The sequence below is a fragment of the Notechis scutatus genome, chromosome 1 (assembly GCF_049901735.1).
Source record: "Notechis scutatus isolate UNSWTSFEM ecotype Mainland chromosome 1, rNotScu1.2, whole genome shotgun sequence".
NCBI lineage: Eukaryota > Metazoa > Chordata > Lepidosauria > Squamata > Elapidae > Notechis > Notechis scutatus.
Genome location: NC_142009.1, coordinates 57,164,058 through 57,183,690, shown reverse-complemented (window position 1 = coordinate 57,183,690; position 19,633 = coordinate 57,164,058). Strand labels below are relative to the sequence as shown.

At 35.8% G+C, this 19,633-nt stretch overlaps 1 protein-coding gene across 5 annotated transcripts in view; it reads right to left on the bottom strand.

Annotated features, from left to right (window-relative positions):
- Positions 1 to 19,633, bottom strand: part of CAPN13 (calpain 13) — a 185,252-nt gene that overhangs the window by 53,532 nt on the left and 112,087 nt on the right. For 3 of the 5 annotated variants that reach the window (XM_087965160.1, XR_015749499.1, XR_015749500.1), the window contains 2 exons: positions 14,861 to 14,916; positions 10,947 to 11,000 (listed from right to left, as the gene is read on the bottom strand). In XM_087965160.1, coding sequence (XP_087821286.1) covers positions 10,974 to 11,000; positions 14,861 to 14,916 — 83 coding nt within the window. In that variant the 3' untranslated portion in view covers positions 10,947 to 10,973. Of the gene's footprint in view, positions 1 to 10,570; positions 10,720 to 10,946; positions 11,001 to 14,860; positions 14,917 to 19,633 lie in introns of those variants that run through there. The other 2 variants (XM_087965153.1, XM_087965169.1) reach the window with 1 other exon arrangement.

Genomic DNA, 19,633 nt, shown 5'->3' with positions numbered 1-19,633 from the left:
TCTTCACTCTTATTCAATTTTATTATTATTATTTCATCTACTTCTTTCTGACTTAGTTACCATTATTCTCATTCTATATTTCTACAAGGTTTTATTAATTTCCCCCCAAAAAAAAACAACATAATCACACAACACACAAAACATATAAAAGATCTTTTTGGAAAGTAACTTGGACCCAGGTATCTCTCTTTTCATGGACTTCAATTATATTCAGGCTCATCTTACATATCATTACTTATTTTATTTACCATTCTAAGTCTTCTATATTAACTTCTCCACATATTTCACTCTTCTTGATTCTATCTTAATTAATCGTCTTAATTTGAGTCATTATATTATATCTTTTGTCCATTCTCTATTATACCTTTGTCTCATTCCTTTTAAAAAGAAAGAAATTTCTCCTGAAATCACTAATCAGAGTATGATGCCTTTCTATCTCTCCACTAAATTAATCAAATTAATCTTTAAAATACCCAATCCGATTTTGCTTGGTACATTCTAACTGAATAATACATCTAAAACAATTAAATACCTAGTTAAGCAATAGATTTAAATATTAAAAACAAAATACTATAATGAAAGTTTTATAATAACATCAATACCATAATCTTAATAAACTCTTTAATTAAAGTTTAATATTCTAAATCTCCCCTCATATTATATTTTCAAACCAATCATTATTAACATTCCAACATTTTAATCTCTTATCAACTCTCAAACCATTTAAATTTTCTATTTCTAATACAATATTACAATGTCATCTTATGTACCTTGCAAAATCTCTTTGAAGAAATTATACTTATCCTTTATCCCTAAAAAAAATTTCTTTTTTGTCATTTAATTTCAAAACTTTGTAACTTTTCTCCACCTTTTCTCTTTCTTTCTTCCCCCAACAAACCTTTCTAGCCCCCCTTCTAGCCCCCTTCTTCTAGCCTCTGCCTTACTGGCTTCCCTTCTCTGTCGCATTCCTCTTCCCTTTTGTTTACCATCCTTATATTGATTTTGCACCTTGTTTTTCCCTTTCTTAAATGTTTTTTTAAATCTTAAGTCCTTTATTTCTCTTCTCTTTCCTCTTCCTTCCCTCTTGGTCGAGTTCTCAGATTTATTAAAGATGGCTTCCTTTCTTTGTTCTTCTTCTGCTGTCTTCATCTGTTGCAATGTTTGTTGATAATTAATAAGCTCCATTTCTAAAAAAAGGAAGGCTTCTTTCAAACCAGCTTTACCATTTTGTTTTGCTTGCTCATAGTCTTTTCTCAGTTCCTCGATAGAAGAAGCCATTATAAATCTTTTCTTTTCTTTTCTCTTACAACAGCCAAAATATTCCAAAAGAAAAATAAGACAATCCCAAAGTTCTCAGTCAGTCCAAACCAAGACAGAGTTCCCACTCTCTCCTCCTGGGGTAGTATCAATTAAAGAAAAGGAAAGTCCATATCTGTTTCTTAAAGTCTTATTACAATATATTTTAGTCTTTCAATCCTTAAAGCATCTCCTCCAACAAAGTCTTAGCATACAAATTTTTTTTTTAAGTCCTCTCTTTTCCCACTCACCGCTTAGAGCCAGTTTTCACCTAAAAAAAATAGGTTTCTTAATGTTCACTTTTTATTCCATAAAAAAAGAGGGTAAGCTATCCTTTCAGCACCATTAAACTGCCGCTTTTTTCCTCTTCTCGAAGGTATCATTCAGAAAGTCATACTTTTCAGGAATTTTGTTAAATATGTCTTAGAGTCCTAGGAACCAAGAAAAACTTTCTCCTCTCAAGCACTTTCTCCACTTCCTCCTGCGCATTCTTACCCGGCTGCCAGCTTCTTTGTGGCGGCCATTACAGACCGCCGCTGCACCGTCCTGGGAAAAGGGGGTTCTGCCGGCCAGGGAGGGGGTCTGCAACACCCCCAAACCCTTCTCCGGATCCCCCTACCTTCAGCTGCCCCTGCAGGGCAGCCTAGCTCCGTACCCGTCTGGGTCGGAGCCCCAAAAACGGCTAGCGCGGCAGGGATCGCGCAGCTTCGCAAATCCCTGCCGCTCGCGAAGCCGACAAACCGGAAACTCCGTCCCAAAGGCACTTTTTGAAGAGGCAGCTGGACTTTCTGGTATTTCTTTGAAGACGTTTCATTTCTTATCCAAGAAGCTTCTCCAGAGCTTTCTGGTTTTTCTTTGAAGACATTTTGCTTCTTATTCAAGAAGCTTCTTCAGAATTGAAGAAGCTTCTTGGATAAGAAGCCAAACATCTTCAAAGAAAAAACAGAAAGTCCAGCTGCCTCTTGAAAAAACACCATTGGGACAACCATGACCTGGGACAACCATAGACATGTACAAATGACTGAAATGGACAATTTTTATTGTCTGTGGAGTGGTGATGGGGGTAATCTCTTTTTATTAGCAACAGACTACAGAAATTTCTCTCTCCCCCACCCATTCTTTTAAAACTTCTTATGACTATTGAGGGAGGAGGTCATTTCTATTTTGAATCATGGTTAAAGTATAGAGATCTTAGGGTTCACAGTTCAGCATCTCTAATGCTCCAAACATGTGTGGGGAGGAGAGAGGAAATGAGTGGTCACCAGTAACGTTATTTACTGTTGTCAGAAGGAAAGTAGGAAGGGAAACAGGGTGCTGTGATGGGACCTTAGCTTGTGAATTGGTTATGGGCTGGACTGCATTCTGTCTGAATACGGCTCAGCTTATAATAAATCCAATCTTTTGTTTTAGAACCCTTCTCTCTCCCCTCTCCTTTTCTGAACTTTAATGCCATTACAATTTAGGTTGTACAACTTCAAGTTGACACTTTGGACAAACAAAATAGGGAAACAGGCAGGAAAACTTTTGGACATAATTTATTTGTCTTTTCAGGTTTGTTTGAAATATGTGGGGATTCAGATTACATCTGTTACTGCAGCAGCAAAAAGACAGCAGGACAGGTATTAACACAGCCTAATAATCATGGAATTCTAAAACTGTTAATACCATAAACCAGGTAAGGCACTGTGTCAATCTGTGACTCGCTGCTGTAATGAAATTTTAATGCAGTGCTATAGAATTTCCTGTTTGTTTGCCTTTAAAATGAGTTGGCTATGGATTATTGAGTTCTGATTACGTAGGTAGTATATGGAACTGTCTTCTCTAGTGATTAGCTAACATACAATGGAGTAGGTTTAAAAATATTTTTATTTTTATATACTCTATGTGTTAAAGTTATCTCTCACTCTCTTTTACACATACAAATTGTTAAATTATGCATGCAGGATTCTGTATCAGGGACTTGCAGACTTTAGAGATCTATTTTGTATTTAAATTGATCTCAAAGTTTCTAAAACCAGGTGCAAAAGACATACAATAGTGTTTTATTAGATACAAAGGTGCTTCGTTTAAGCACCTTCTAAGCCAAGGATTTGATTTTCAGCACCAGAACTAAACTGACTTCTAACACCTTTAATTTAAAAACCTTCTGTTACTCCAGATTTCTGGATTTTGGGGAAGGAAGTGGTGCCATTGCCTATTCTAATGTTACTAATATGTGCTCTTGGGTTTCTTACAGGTGATGCCATTTTCTGCCAGCATTGCCTTCCCTCAGCATAACTATCTGTTGGGATACTTGAAAGGTAAGGTCAAACTGACAAGAGTTCTGCCAGGTTCAACTTTCAATCTATGTTGCAAGAAGGCTCACCATTTTGTCTATCAGTTTTCTGAACATCTGGTAGACCTCTATCTAAAACAAATGCTAAGGGTTTAGGATGGACTGCTTTTGGCTGTATTCCCCTTTTGTCCCACAAACTGGTAGCTGGGTCAGTTTTAGACTCAAATCTACTTATCTTCCAGAAGACCAATAGATATTGTCAGTTGATAACCTGTTACTTGTGTGTTCAGAAATAGATCAAGTAACAGGTTACCAGCTGACAATATGTCACCTGGGCAACCTGAATGGGACTAAATTTCTTGCCCAAGGTTCTTTATACAGTCTGTTAGGAGAGCGATTACCGTGTTTCTCACAAAATAAGGCCGGGCCTTATTTTTTTTTGACCCCCCCCCCAAAAAATGGCTAGGCCGTCTTTTCGGGGGTGACTTAATTCCCCCCCTTGCATCCTGGGGCAGGCGGGCGGCGACAGCTTGGATATTGACCTCAGTGTTGGTGGGGCACTTCGTATCAGGAGACCTTCCGCCACTGTTGCTGACAGGTGGGCCCTCCTGCCCGGCGGCAGAGCTCTCGCCAAGGCAGCGAGCGCCTCCCCGCCGGACCCTCAGCTCATCCCACCAAGGCCACGCCGGAGCCGTGCAGGCTGGGCAGAGCCAGGAAAGCAAGCCGCGGGTGCACGTCTGCCTGCCAACCGAAAGAGCCGGGGCGACCTGAGCTTGGCTTCCTTCCCAAGTCCCTCCAGCCCAAATCCGAAGGGGCCACCAGGAGAGGCCACCTGAGGCAGTGATAGTGCCCACCCATCCATGGACAGGGAGGCAAGGTGACGGCCTGCGCCGCGTCCTCCTCCGAGTTGAGCCCCGACGAGTGAGTGCCTCTGCCTGATGCCCCTCCCATGCTGCTGAAGCCGAGTGTCTCCTCCGGGCTCCAGTTGCAGGGAGGAGCCCTGGCTGGCCGCACATGGCTGCGCCAAATGCCGCAGCATTGCTCTAAACACTGCGGCAACACAGGGAGAAGGGATAGCAATGGTGGCGGAAGGTTTCCCAATACGAAGTGCCCCACCAACGCTGAGGTCAACGCAGGCAGCACCATATCTGGGTATGCAACAAAAGTACTTCCTAACGGCCAGCCCCGCCGCCATTCCCCCCCCACCATTTCGCATGTTTAATATAGGCCTTAATTTGGGGGGAGGGGCTTAATTTGATTTTATGCCTATAAAGCATGCTGGGACTTCCTATAGGGGGAGGCCGTATTGTTGGAGAAACATGGTAGTGGCTTTTCTTCCATAGGCTGATGACACAGGGCAGGCAGGGATACCAAGCCTGGGGGATTTACCAATTAATAAAGCCTCAAGGACATGGCCTTGTTGTTGAGTCACATTAGATCTGAGTCATCTGGACAATGCAAAATATGTCAGCATATTTTTCCTTGGACTCAAGACTAGAGAAATGCATATTAATGAGGATAGGTCCTACAGGCTGGAAATATATTTTCTGCCTGTGTTATTTTCCCTTACTCACCTTGTTCGCACTTGAAAGGCAAATGAAAATCACAGTCATTGCACCAAATTGCAGACATTCATATTTTCTTAGACCAGTGGTTTTTCCAGAAGTCGTATGACTTTCTAGTAGTGGCAAACATCTGTAGCTCAGGTATACGACGATGGTGAAGGTTCATTCTCAGAGCTTGTGAGTTGGTTTCCAAACATTTCATTATTAGGTTAGGTAACATCTTCAGCAGAGTTTAGGGAATGTCAGTGTTCTTCTGTTTATAAGGGCTTCAGATGTGGATGTGTCAAGTGAGGGTCCTGTGATGGGTCAGCTGTGAGTCATCAGTGAGTTTTGTGACGGGTCTTGTGATAGGGAGATTGCATCAGGTCAGGGTCATTGGGAGGTGAACTGCTAGTGGAGGGGATTGTGGGTGTTTGTTGAGAGTCAGTGCTCTCTTTGGTTGGTTATGTAGGTGTGTAGGCTGGTTATAGGTTAATGTATCTGTTGATGGAATTGCTTGTGGAGTGCCAGGCTTCAATGAACTCACAATCATGGCAAGTGGTAGTGCAGCTGATGATTTTTGTGTTGCTCCAATCAAACTGGTGCTGTTTGATGTCAGTGTGGGTAAAGCTGTATGACTTCCTCCAGTAATAGTGTGAAAAGATTAGATGGAATGATTTCCATTCCTAGCTTGGGAAAAAGTCTACAAATAGAAAAGCAAATCAAGATGTCTTTTGGCCATTCCATTAGATCCAACACAAGAGGCATGCTCCAGGTCCTATCAGTGAAATATCTGGTGAGATTTAGGAGTGAAGCAGTTGGTGAGATTTCTGTCATGGAACAGGCTCCTCCTGAGATTTGCATGACTCCATGCAAATGGAGTGGTCTTTTGTAAGTGTTTGAAGGTATGAATTTCTCCTCAGTTACTGATTTTGGGATGTTAATAGTAGATGCATGTGAGAAATGTTGGTAAAGTGTTTCTATAGTGGCTTTGACTTGTTTCTTTTAAATTATAGTGTATTGTATTCTAATAATTGTTTGCTACCCATTAGTAAATAAACAGTTACATACATTTATAAAATAAGTAAATAAAGAAATAATTCTGTTTCTCCCAGCATTGTCAACAAAAATTATGCAAATAAATATTTTTCTCAGAAAAAAAATGGATTCAATGATTTCAGATGGTCTTCTCAAAATGTATTTGGGACTGGCTCCAGTCCTTTCTGTTCAACTTCCATTCCAGCTAGGACACAAATTATATTACCCACAAAGCGTATAAAAATATTTTTAGAAAATGCCTCCTAAATGTTTGTGATTCGTACATTTAATTGGATAGAGTACAAAGTGAAATCCAAATTTGAAACTACATTTCAAAGAGTTATTTGAAAAACAAATGGCAGAGGGGTATCTCCATTATTCTGCAAAAACAACAGAACAAAATACATCAAGTTCCTCCCCCTCCCCTTTGTGTCTCCTTAAAACTAACTAAAGTACAAGCTTTCATGTACTATTATAGCTCATGAAGCATATACCATAGTAAACTGCTCAACTTTAAGGTATTACAATGCACTTCTTTACATTCAAAGGATTGGAGAAAGGTGAACATTTGTTTATACAGTCCTATGTGTACATTGGAAACATTTTCATACTTCATTTCCATAAGCTAAATTTGTGTTTTTCATCATCTTAAAGTCAATGCCATTTAATAGTCATATCTTTGATTTGCTTATCTAATATTTATTATATATTTATCATTGCATATTTATCTTTACATATTTAACCATGCTTTCAAGAAGTTTACATGGTGTTCTCTCTTCTCTCTCTCTCTCTCTCTCTCTCTCTCTCTCTCTCTCTCTCTCTCTCTCTCTCTCTTCTCCTTCTTCTTTACATGAATTACATGAATGAACATTTGACACCTCTATATCTTAATCCAAGAATAGGCAATTTGATACCATTCTAATTGTTGAGTTACACCTGGAAAATGATTATGGGAGTTATAAAACATCAAGTTACTTGTATCTGTAATTTGTCTTAATTCATATACTTGTGAGTTTTGCCACTTGATCTGCATCTTAGAGAAGGTGCAGTGATTTTAGAAAAACCAAATGAAAATTCAAATTGAGATTTCCTCATCCTAGGAAAAGTGGCATCAGCTCAACTTTGTTTAAAGCAAATTATAAACAAGATTTTACTATGCCATTTTTTCAATGCATCAGAGTATTTTAAATATCCAAATAATGATTAATAATATAGCTGCCAACAGTAAGAAAAGTACCATTTCATTTCACAGTCTTTCAATCAAATATATCTAATAGCCCTAATTTTGGTGGACATCTTATTTCCTTCATCAAAATATTCAGTTAATCAAAAACTTTTTTAAAAAAAGAGCTGATACTTTTTCACACTTTGACCAAAGTGATAGAATGTTCCCTCCTATTAACAACCCTTCTTATGTTACTCTGGACCATTATGAGACAAATGTGCTATTATTTATGGGGATTAAATGACTCCCCTGCAAAATCCTCAGATGTAATTTCTGCCTATTAATTTCTCAAAGTTTGTTAACAGGTAATTTGAAAATTTCATTACCTGCCTAGTATATGAAATTGATTTTATTGGAAGACATAAAAATAGTCTTTTATATCCTAACTGTTGTTCTCTTTCCTCTTTATGAGGAGGTAAGGGATTCTTATAAAAATCTCTTAACTACATAAATACCGTTCTACATTTTTATCTGCCCATTTCTGTGTTATCTGCAAGAGTCAAGGGTTTCATAGGTTAGGGTTATAAGTGCCTCATAACTCTTCCTACAGATCCAGATCATAACTTGTATAAATTCATTAAAATAAGTTTGATTTTATTCACTTTAAATAGATTTTTGAAGAAAACAATTGGCTTAAGTGTTCAAATTTTGTAAATTTTCACACTCTGCCTGCTATTTTGACTGGTCTTTCAAGGTGAATGTGATGATTTGTTTTAGTTGCTCAGCCCCATTTTAAACATGAAACACACCATCTGCAATCTTCCCATTATCCAAGATATATAGAGAATTTTTCTATTGATTTTTGAACATCCTTGTTTAGTATTCTCAATAAAATTTTAAGAAATGGACACTAGAGGAAACTAAAGGGAATTAAAGATTACAAACTTGACTTACAAATACAAAATAAAGCAAAATATTTTAACAATAGACTTATTGAAGGACATTTTAAAAATGGACTCAACCATTTATTTTAGTAGTGCTGACAGAGACATATTCCTGTATGGAGAGACTATGTCCAAAAATGTTATGGAAGAGGAACAACTTCTACCTGACAAGATAATGACTAAGCTGAAAGTGGATTTATAAATGACTGACTATAACAATGACATACAAAAGTCTGTTACACTGGAACTACAAAAGAAACTAATTGATATCTTAATAATTAAAAAGAATGTACAAACAATAAACCAACAGAAAGACCTGGATGATTTTTTCCCCTGTTTGATTTACAGAAGAGATTTCTTGAAGTTTTGAAGAACATCATGCAAAGGAAAGAAATCAAAAAATGAAAAGGAATGAAGTTCCACTGCAGTATTTGAATAAACTAAAGATTAAGATTGTTAGAAGTAAAAGGAGGAAATATAAGATTGATTTATCTGATCAAGGTTAAAATATACATATTATATCTTGTGTAACCCATAATGGACCTTTGCTGATACAGGAGTTAAATGATGATACTTTATAGATTGTTTATAGATAAGAGATGGAATATGGGAAGAAGAGATCACTTGCTGCATTTTAAGAGTAGGTGATAAGTTACCAAATAGTTCATAGTTGTAATGAAAGTGGGAAATTACTTCTTCACATATTTTTCATTTCATTTCTTTTCATTTCATTTTTTTACTATACTTTAATTTTTTCTTTCTTTTCTGTTTCTATTTTTCATTTTCTCATTTTCCCCTTTCCCCATTTTTCTTTGTTTCCTGTACTTTCTATTTTTTTCTTTTCTTTTTTTTCTTTTATTAGTTTTTTTACTGTTGTATTTATAATTTTTAATAAAATTACTACAAAAAATACATGCACTGTTATTTATTCGTTATTAAATTATCCATTGTAACATATAATAATATTTATACTTAATAAATAGATATCAATAAATTAATAAAATAAACAATGAATAAATATTAATAAATAAATATAAATAAAAATGTTATTTTGAGAAAAGAAGAATGTGTGGATAATATGTAGAGACTAATAGAAAACAAAGAATTGGAGAAAGTCCCAAAGAATCATTTATAGTTTTGAAATTTTGATAGTTTTGAAAATCAAAAATGAAAGATTATGGCATAATCTGGCCAAGATGGTCCCAGTGGTTATCAGCATACTGGGACCCTTACTAAAGGATCTTGGATGACAAGATTTGCACATTGATAGTATTTCTATTTGTCAATTACTAAAGATCACATTGTTTGCATCTGCACATATACTATGACATTACATTACAACATACTAGATTCTTGTGAAGAATTCAAGGCATATGAATGCCAGCACCAGTTAAAGAACTGGCAATTGTGACTTCACATTTTTGTATCTATAATAATAATGTGAAAAGCTCTTTACTGGGGAATCCATTGCTTGAATAATATAATAATAATGTGAAAAGCTCTTTACAGGGGAATTCATTGCTTGAATAAAAACATACTCGGTAGAGTCAGCATATTTGAAGGTATTATGGGCATTTTCTCGGTGCTAGATTTTTTTCCCAAGTTCTATGAAATAAAATATGATGATGATAATAAATGTAAATGTCAAAAGTTATTGAATTTAAAAACTGCATTTTTGTCATGGGAAATTTCAATGCCTTTTTTTTTTTTTTTTAGAAAAAGGAGATATTATAGCAGGTGACTAGGCAAATCAAATATAAATACAGTCAAATAGAATGAATAAAATGATTTTAAATTTGAGAAACTATTGGATATAGTGGATTAGATAACATAAAAATAACTTGTTTTAAATATTGCCATCATGAATCTCTAGATATGTTTGGTTGAATAAACATGTGTGAAAATATGGTAAATAAAATAAGAATTTCCAGTCAAAGAAATATAATACTTTTGCTAAGATGTAAACACCATTATATCAGAGCAGAAATCATTTTGTAGCACATAAGAGAATTCCACTTAAAACAAGAATCAGTTACACTTTTATTAAAATTATTTGAATGCATGTAGCATGAACCTATTAAAACTGTCTTAGAAAGTCATATTGTGATTAACAGCGCACAGCTCTTAAATCTGTAAGGGATTGCAACTTGACTCTAAGGATAATTTTAAATTAGTTTTGTGTTTGTATTGATTTCTCAAATATATGCTTTGCAATATTTGGTTTATGATAAGATCATCTAAGATTATGCAGTTTTGATAAGCAATTAGGTCTCTGGAAACGAAGTGCTGAAACACAATCAAACCAATATAAGATTAGGAATATAAATTTATTGGTTACACTGTGGTTGATGGGAACTTAGTTCAGCAAACCTGAATGGCTGCAACTTGGAAGATTATTCTATATCAGAGAATAACACAATCAACAACTTTCTTTTGAAACTCGGAGAAATGAGTAGCCTAAAAAAGGAAATGAGAATTAAATCCAAAATCTTTTTACTTGCAGTATTTTATTAAATGCATCAATGATCAAAAGTATACGTAGTATTTAAGGATAAAACCCCAGTTATGACCTACATGCATCAACCTTGCCTTGCTATATTTTTAAACAAAGAATTAACAAAGGTTACAATTTCTGTACAAGCAAGAAACATGCAAGTTCTATGAATATTTGGGCAAAGTCTTACCTGTATTCAGAAAATAGTATTATCAGATTAGCAATACATGATCATGGTCATCCACTAAGACAAAAGGAGGATAAGAAGAAAAAAGAGACCACTAATTAACATTTTCAATTTTAAGAAGGGTAAAATATATGTAGACAATAAAACAGCAAGAACATACAATCCTATTTTCATTTTGGAGCTGAGATTTATTTGATGGAATGTTGGTAGAAATGAATTCCTTCAAATCTGTTAATTGTGAAAATGTTCAAATTTTTTCTGGGTTAGTACTTTTATGTTCCCCTAAAGCAGGGGCTTGCAACCTTAAACACTCAATGACCCATTCGGATCCATTTCCCACAGAAAAGAAAACATTGAGAGCCTCAAAACCTTTGTGGGTGTCGACAACTCAACATCACTCCCACCCAGTCACATGACACCCAACCCCGCCACGCCTACCCAGGTTTTGTGGCTTCTGGTGTTTTTTGTGGGTCTTTCTCCCTCCCTCCCACCCTCTCATTTCTGTTTTTTGTATTTTACCTTCTCAGGCCAGGCAAGGAGTGACTGGGAAGGGAGGGCAAGGGGTAGGGCCAGCCAGTGGTGGGACCACCCAATAGGGAGCCAGAGCAGAGGGCCCAAAGAGCCGCATGCGGCTCCAGAGCCACAGGTTGCTGACACCTGCCCTAAAGGGTATCCTCTTTTGTGGAAAGACTTTCTTCTGCTTTCTTTACTTACTGCATATATACCTTCTGTTATATATGACACCAGCAGGGTTGAGGAGAGCCGCATTTCTCCTCCTCAGCTGGCCAAATTCCCTTTCCCGAAGGCGGTAAGAGCGGCGGTCAGAAATGGCCGCCTCAAAGAAGCACTCAACCAGAAAAGAAAGTGCAGGAGGAAGTTAAGAAGTGAAAGTTTTGGCTGACTGGGATAAAAAGCAACAACTAAGGTATCCTGGAATTTAAATTTTATAAAAGATACATCGCTCCCAAAGAAGAGTCGGAAGCAGTGAATGAAAGTGAAAAGGGAAAGTTTTCTTTTTTCTCTTCACTCTCCTTCCTTACGTTGACAGCGAAGAGAGCTGAATGAGAAATCGGAAAAATCCACTTTGGCACCAATAGGTAACTAAACTGGAAATATAATTAAATGCCAAGGGGACAAGAAAGATTTCTGAACACTTAAAAAATTCTTTTTTTGTTATAAGTGGGAAGGGAGAGGAAAAGAATAAGGGCAAGATTTGGAAGGAGGAGTCTGCCTGGAACTCAAAAGAATCAAAAGTGAAATCTTAATAAGACTTCTAAAAGATACATTTTAACTAGATCTTTGCAACTAAATAGTAACCCCAGGAAGAGAAAGTGAAAAAAGAAGAAAGTGTTAAAAGAAACAGCTTGTGTGTATTTGGACTGCTTGGTGACATTGGAATTTTTGGAAATTATATTTGAATGACTAAAAACAATTGGGTGATTGTTTAAAAAATTCTACAATGGCATCACTTCTGGATGAACTGAAAATGGAATTTAAAAAATATAAAGAAGAGGCACAAGAAGGGAAGGGCTCCTTTGGCTCCGTTTTTCAATTCTTATAAATGACGATCTGCACCTATGAGAAACAACAAGAAAAGACTGTGCAACTAGAAGAATGGGACAAAGAAGAAGCCATCTTTAATGAACAAGTAACTCTATCTGGGGAAGAAAGGGGAAAGGGGGGAAAGAGAATGGAGAATTAAAGAAGAATTAAAGAGAATTAAAGAAGACTTAAGAAAACAGCCAAAAAAGGGAAAAATAATGTAAAAAGTGGATATAATGTTGGAAAGCAACAGAAAAGGGGAATAGAGAAGAGGGAAATGGAGGTAGAGAGACAAGGGGGTAAAAAGGGGAGAGAAAAGAAGAAAGGGAAGAAGGAAGGGAAGAGAAGTTACAAAGGTTTGGAGCAAGATGTAAAGAAACAGGACTTATTTAGAGATAATGGGTGAAAGTTTAATTGAAAAAGGGATTCTGTAAAGGTACATAAGATTGTATTGTTATATTTGTATTAGAAAATTGGAAACAACATATGATTAAAAAGTGGGTTAAAATAGTCAGTGTAATTCAGTGAAACTTTTGTGAACAAAATAAATGAAATGAAATAAATGAGAGAATTGAATTAGGAAGGAATGGGAACATTTTAACTACTCAATGTTGTATAAAATATAAGTGAAGTGGGGGGAAGTAACTATGGAAAATTTATAAGTGTTCCCATAGAAGTATGATATTTATTTGAAAAGTAATGTGTAAAATGTTTAAGATTTAAATGAATATTAATATTAATGATAGAATTGAATTGGTATGGATTGTCGTTTTAATTATATTATATATTTATAATTTGTTCTTTTTTTAAAATGCAGTGTGTAGTTTTAGAATGTACCAAGCAGAATCCGAACGGAAGTTATGTATTATATTAAGTGTTATAATTTTAGGGGAAATATATAAAGGCGTCATACTCCAATTAGTGATTACAGGAGAAATTTTGTTTAATGAGAAAAGATAATAGACAGCTGAAACAGGACAGACAAAGAATATAAGTACAATGATTTGAATTGAGATGAAATAAATAAAATAAAATTAAGAAAGTTAAAAGAGGAGAGAAGCTATATAGAAAATGTATAATGGTAATAAGATATGGAATGGTATATAAAAATGAACATGAACTTGAATTTGTGTCTGTACAAAGAGATGTAACCTGGGATCATGGTGCTTTCAAAAAAGATGTTTTATGTTTTTATGTTCTATGTTTTGTTTGTTTATGTTTGTTTTTAAAAATCAATAGAATTAAAAAAAAAAAGATAACAAAACAGAGAATGAAAAGCAAACCATTTGCTGAAATGTCTTTCTAGAATCGAGAACACCTTGAGTAGTCTGCAAAATGCTGACAAATAAATAGGTTATTTATCCCATATGTTGAATTGATTGGCTGAATCTTCACATTTTTTTATTTTCGTTCTCTCACCTTAATGAATTATCTGATTTTGCTAATAGCACCACATAATTAATATTATTGCTAGAGCATCAGTGAATGAAATAAGTGGATTATTTTTGCCTGTTGAAATAATTTGGGATATTCCAGGCTAGGCTCTAAATATTAATTATATCAAAGAAACTTCCACAACTTAGGATCTCTGTTTTGTGGACTTCGATTTCCAGAATATTCAGCAAAAGTCAACTCCCCAGGGTCATTAGGAATCAGGCAGCATATAAATTTTGTAAATAAATAAACATAAAGAAGCCTTGATGGTATTGCATGTAGTGGATTGATGTTATATCTAGGGGAAGTTTGGATATCTAGTTCACATCTAGAACTACTTTATTGATCACATAAGCCTTAATACTAAAGTAATAAGAACTGAAGAAGGGGAAAAAATCTTGACTCCCTCATAAGCCCAGTAATTTCATGGTGGCAATAGTGTAACTTTTCTTCTAAACTGTACTGGTTTATTACAATATTGGTGAGAGACGGATGGATTAACTGCCTCACCAGTTTTGAGTCTTCTCTGCAGTTCTTTCAAAGTAAGTTAAAAGTTTAGAAGATGGTGTGTCCCTGACTACATCAAGGATACCCTACTTCCTACTCCCAATGTTATCAGCTTTCCATAGAAGTATTAGAAACAAGGACATTTTCACCTTAGAATTTTTTTCCCTGTCAACACAAAAAGATACTACAGTATTTCCTATTGCTGTTCTCAACTGGTAAAATGTCTGTTGTAGGATTACACTCTTATAGATATGAATATTTCATTTTCCAAATTAACAAAATACCAAAATCCTACATCTCATACATATATATATATTTACTGTGAATGTTAAATTCTGTTGAGTTTATCCAATTTTTACTCTTTAGAAAATAGTTTTATTTGAGGAGAAAAGCCATTTATTCCCAAAGATAAAAACAAGACACAAACTACTCACCTCATCTTCAGTAAAGCAGATACTTCCCCTATTTTTTGATAAATTGAGGAATGCCTCTGTTTGATAGAAAACAAAAATATTGTTAGGGTTAGTGTTAGGGTTAGGGTTTGGGTTAGGGTTAGGGGTTAGGGTTAGGGTTAGGGTTAGATTCTGTTACAACTTTGTGCTGTCTCAGGCAGTCTATGGGAATTGGATAGTTACTTAGGAATTATGAGCTGTCCCCTTAAGGGAATGCATCATGGTAAATGTAGTTAAAGGCAATCAGATCGCAACACCTGAGGTCATAAGTAGCATGCCTCACCTACAGCACCAAGCTCATCACTTACCTGCTCTAGATCCAGAGGCTGATATCCTACTCCTGCTGGGATATAATGCCCCACATGCCTTTCTCTTCTCTGAGTCAGTTGGCAGCCCTGTAGATGGCCCAGTGGCCATCAAATCTCCACTAGGATGGGGGATCGTAGGAATTGTCAGTGACGCTCAGATGCAGGCTCTAACCCAGGCAAATGCCTTAGCACCACCCATTCCAACAACCTTCTGATGCCCTTTGGTACCATCAAAAACAAGAATGACGTTCCAGCCTAAAAGGCCGCCGCCGATCAGTACACGTTCGCTAGGACACCCTAAACGACAACCACCAGACATCCAATAAGATGCTTTTCATGGGCATATGCCTCCGCAACGCCCTTTCCAACAGCTTCCCGATGCTCTTTGACACCATGGAAGCAAGAGTACTGTTCCAACCCTAAATGGCCACCAGAGTTGACCAGCAGACTTTCACCTTTGCTGCCAAGAGTACCTATACACCCTAAAAGGCCACCAGAGATGACCAGCAGACTTGCACCAAGAGGCCGAACTTGAAGATTGTCCCTCAAGCTTTGCATGCTTTGCTTTGTTTGATGCTTTATTAATGTTTAGTGTTTTTCTTAGTTATATAGCTAACTGTTTATCTTAGTTATATAGTTATATGCTATTCAGTTAGTATTACTGTCTACTGCTTATCTTAGTTTATAGTTAATTTTTTCCCCTTCTTTTCCTTTAATAGTGGAATTTACAATTCCAGGCAGGGAGTGTGCTGGGAATTGGATAGTTATTTAGGAATTATGAGCTGTCCCCTTAAAGGAATGCATCATGGGAAATGTAGTTAAAGGTATCCTGGGAAATGTAGTTCATGTCACATGGCCACATCTGTAATCCTGATTGGTCACTAAATTGACCCTCGAGGGGTTTGGGGAGGCTTCCCTCATTCTTGCCTGAACTCACTTACTCATAGCAGCTTTTTCTACCGCTATGAGATGGGTTAGGAGATAACCATCTTTTACCTACAAGGCAGATATACAAAGGATTGGTCATAAAAGAAGAACTTCATCACAAACGTGAGTTATGAGGATACCTGATGAACCAATAAATGTTCTTTGTTATGGACATCTTGTTATCTCTCTGCATCTGTACAGTTTATAAATCCACCTCTGTACAAGATACAGAAAAGCAGCAATGTGGTCATCGCTATCTCCATTCATCAGAAATTATAAACTGGATACATTTGCATCAGCAGAAGCATCCTTTGGAAGAAGAGTGCTACAAAGAGTTCATATGGAGATGGGGGCTCAGGACAAGGAGTTAGCCCACCCTCAGGACAATTAGCTTGGATACATCCCACACTTTGGATTTTCCGACCCGTACAACTGAGAAAGAGCGTTGGGCTTACCTGAAACACATCTTCTAGTTGTACGGGAGGAGAGTCCAAATCCCACCCTTAGATATTTAGTCCTGAGCTCAGAATGGTCAAGAACGAGCACCAAAGAACTCTCCAAGTCAATCATCAGCCTTCATCAAAAACTGGGCATGCACAGTGGAAAGGGGGCTGGACTAAACTTTGATTGACTCCGTCTTTAAGCAAGGAAGCAGGAGACAGCCCACGCTTTGGATTCTCCTCCCGTACAACTAGAAGATGTGTTTCAGGTAAGCCCAATGCTCTTTCCAAATCATGACATGGTCTTTCATTGAAGCCTGTGCTATCTTTGAGGAAACATCCCGCCCCCAAACAACTTCTGAAATTGCATTGAGTCCATTAGTTACCTAGAGTGGTCAGAACAAATAGGGCCAAGGGAAATGATCTGTCCATGTCAAGGGGCGGAAGTTAACATTCTTCAACTCTAGATCATGACACCATTGTGTGATGTGATCCAATATGTGCATTCCCCGTGTGAGTTGGGCTTTACATCACTGGACATGTTTGAAGATGTCATGGGGGCCATGAACTCCTGAGCGACCTCAGATTCCATGCCAAAGAATATTATCTAGCATATTTAGCATAGAGACCTTTTGAGTTACTAGGTGTAAAACTACCAAACAACCTTAAGTAACTTTTCAACATTAGCTATGAAGTAGCATAAGGGGGGAAATAATAAATATCTTGATTATGAGGTCAAGAAAACATCCTTTATTACGTCTGTGCAAGGAAGCATTTACCTCAACAAGGGACTTCAGCTGTAAAAGTAACATGACATGCCTCAGTAACGCAAAGAAGCAATGGATTTTCCTCAACCAGTTATTTTCTAGAGTGTCGTAGCTAAAACACAAGAACACTAATAAGTACTAATACTATTAATAGGTTTGAGCACTGAACAATGAGCAGATCAGCCATCTTGTCTGCAACCCTGGCAGAGCCTTTTCAAGGCACTTTGTAAATCTCACTTTCTAATCACATTTGGAAACTGACTGTTAACCATCTTAAAGCTAGTAGAGACCTTTGAAATGACAAGTTTTTAAAGTTTTCATTCAGTAAATTTATCTTCAACTCTGAACAACACAAAAATTAATTAAGAATTTTAAAACGTTGAAATAAACAGCAAAAGCTAAATAAGCTTTTCATCTAAGAAAGTTATAAATGGATTAATGGTCCAAATAAATTTGGAATATTGACTTATTATAAGATTTTGGAATTAATTATAAACAACTTCTCTTGAGAAATAAATTTAAATTAGACTTAGACTAACTTTATTGTCACTTTGAATATATACTAATTGGCATACATTAAAATGTATACAACTCTCAAAGGGTCACAACCTCCAATATACACTACATAAACATGACTAAATAAATACAAAATTATATTATATATATATTACATATATTATATGACACAGAGAAACAGCAGTCTGGTTCAGATGTATGTTCGGATGCAAGAAAAATGAATCTTGCGAGTTTACCAGATGGATGGCATCAGGAACAAAGTTGTAACAGAATCTGGTAGCCCTGCTAGAAATAGAAATTTATCTACCCTGGCTATCATAAGTCATAACAAAAATAAATGATGGCTTGAGAAACTGGATAATAGAGGGTACCAAAGATTCTAAGTCAATTTTTTTAAAAAAAGACAGTTCTTAATGTCAGTTAATACTGGGACTTACAAAATGGCACAAAATGTTATAATACCAAAATTCTTAAAGGAGATTTTTGAAGAATGGACTCAGGACTTATTAACTATAATGTTATCAACACTGTCAGTAATGATGTCTTCTTCTATGAATAAACTATGTCTAAAAGATGTTAATGAAGATGTGAAACAAATGTTACTTGATCATAGAGATAAGAGAAAGAAGCAAAAATGGAACTACAAAGTCTAAGAAAATGGTTTTTAAAAGGACACTTTACTAGTTATTCAAAAGAAACTGGCTGTAATTTTATAAATTTAAAGAGAAATAAACTAAGAGAATAATCTGGAAAATATTTTCCAATTGCAACTAAAAAAGAGGCTTGTGAAAACCTTGGAGAAATATGTGCCTTGGGATAAAGAAAATGGAAGAGAAATAAAATTCTGTTATAAAGGGTTGGTCAAATTAAAGATTAAGACTGTTAAAAGTAAAAGGAAGCAATGTAAATTTGGTCTATTTAAAATAAGATTTTTTTCAAAGTTCTGGCAGTCTTTTATGCACTCTGTGCTGACCCCAGGATCAAAAAGTTGATGTTTTATGAATTTGTTTATAGATTAGTGATGAAGAGATGAAGTGATATCTATATGTATGTAACTTTATGAGGGAGGAGTTATTGTTTATACTTCTTGTGGTAAAGGTTGGAAGTCAATACTTTATTTTTTATTATATTATTACTTTTCTTTTTCTTGTTTCCTGCACTTTCATTTTTTTATTCTTTTCTCTTTGTATAGTTTGTGTTAGTTTTTACTATTATAATTAGAATTACAATAATTAAAATTCTTCATAAAAAGTTTCTTAATCAAAAATCAAATGATGACAATAAATAATGAGTTCAGTTACAATCTGATGAGAACAAGATATTTATACCAAGTATTAGGTTTAAGAACACAGTTTCCTTGTGTTTGGGATGTTGTCCTTTTCTCTGATGTATGTACCATCAGAACCAATCTATATATGCAAAACCAAGACATAATTCACAACATCAAAGTAAATTCCAGAAGCAAAGCCATACTCCAAGGGAAGAGGAAAATCACATGCATAAATGGCTGACTTGGTTCTTTTAGCATCAACCTGAACATGCACTGACTTTAAAAGATACATTATTTCAGTCACATTATTTATATTTTTCTTGGTTCTAATTAAACTGCTCTAAACTGGCTTCAGTTAAGCTGCTTAGAAAGGTTAGCCAAGAATTCTCAGAACAAAATTGCTGTAGTCTTAATGGTGTTTCCTCCATTTACTACAAATGATAAAGGAGGAGATTATTTTGATTTAGGTATTATTAGCATGATTACACAGGGAAGAAAAGACTATTTATTTATTTGATTGTTTGTTT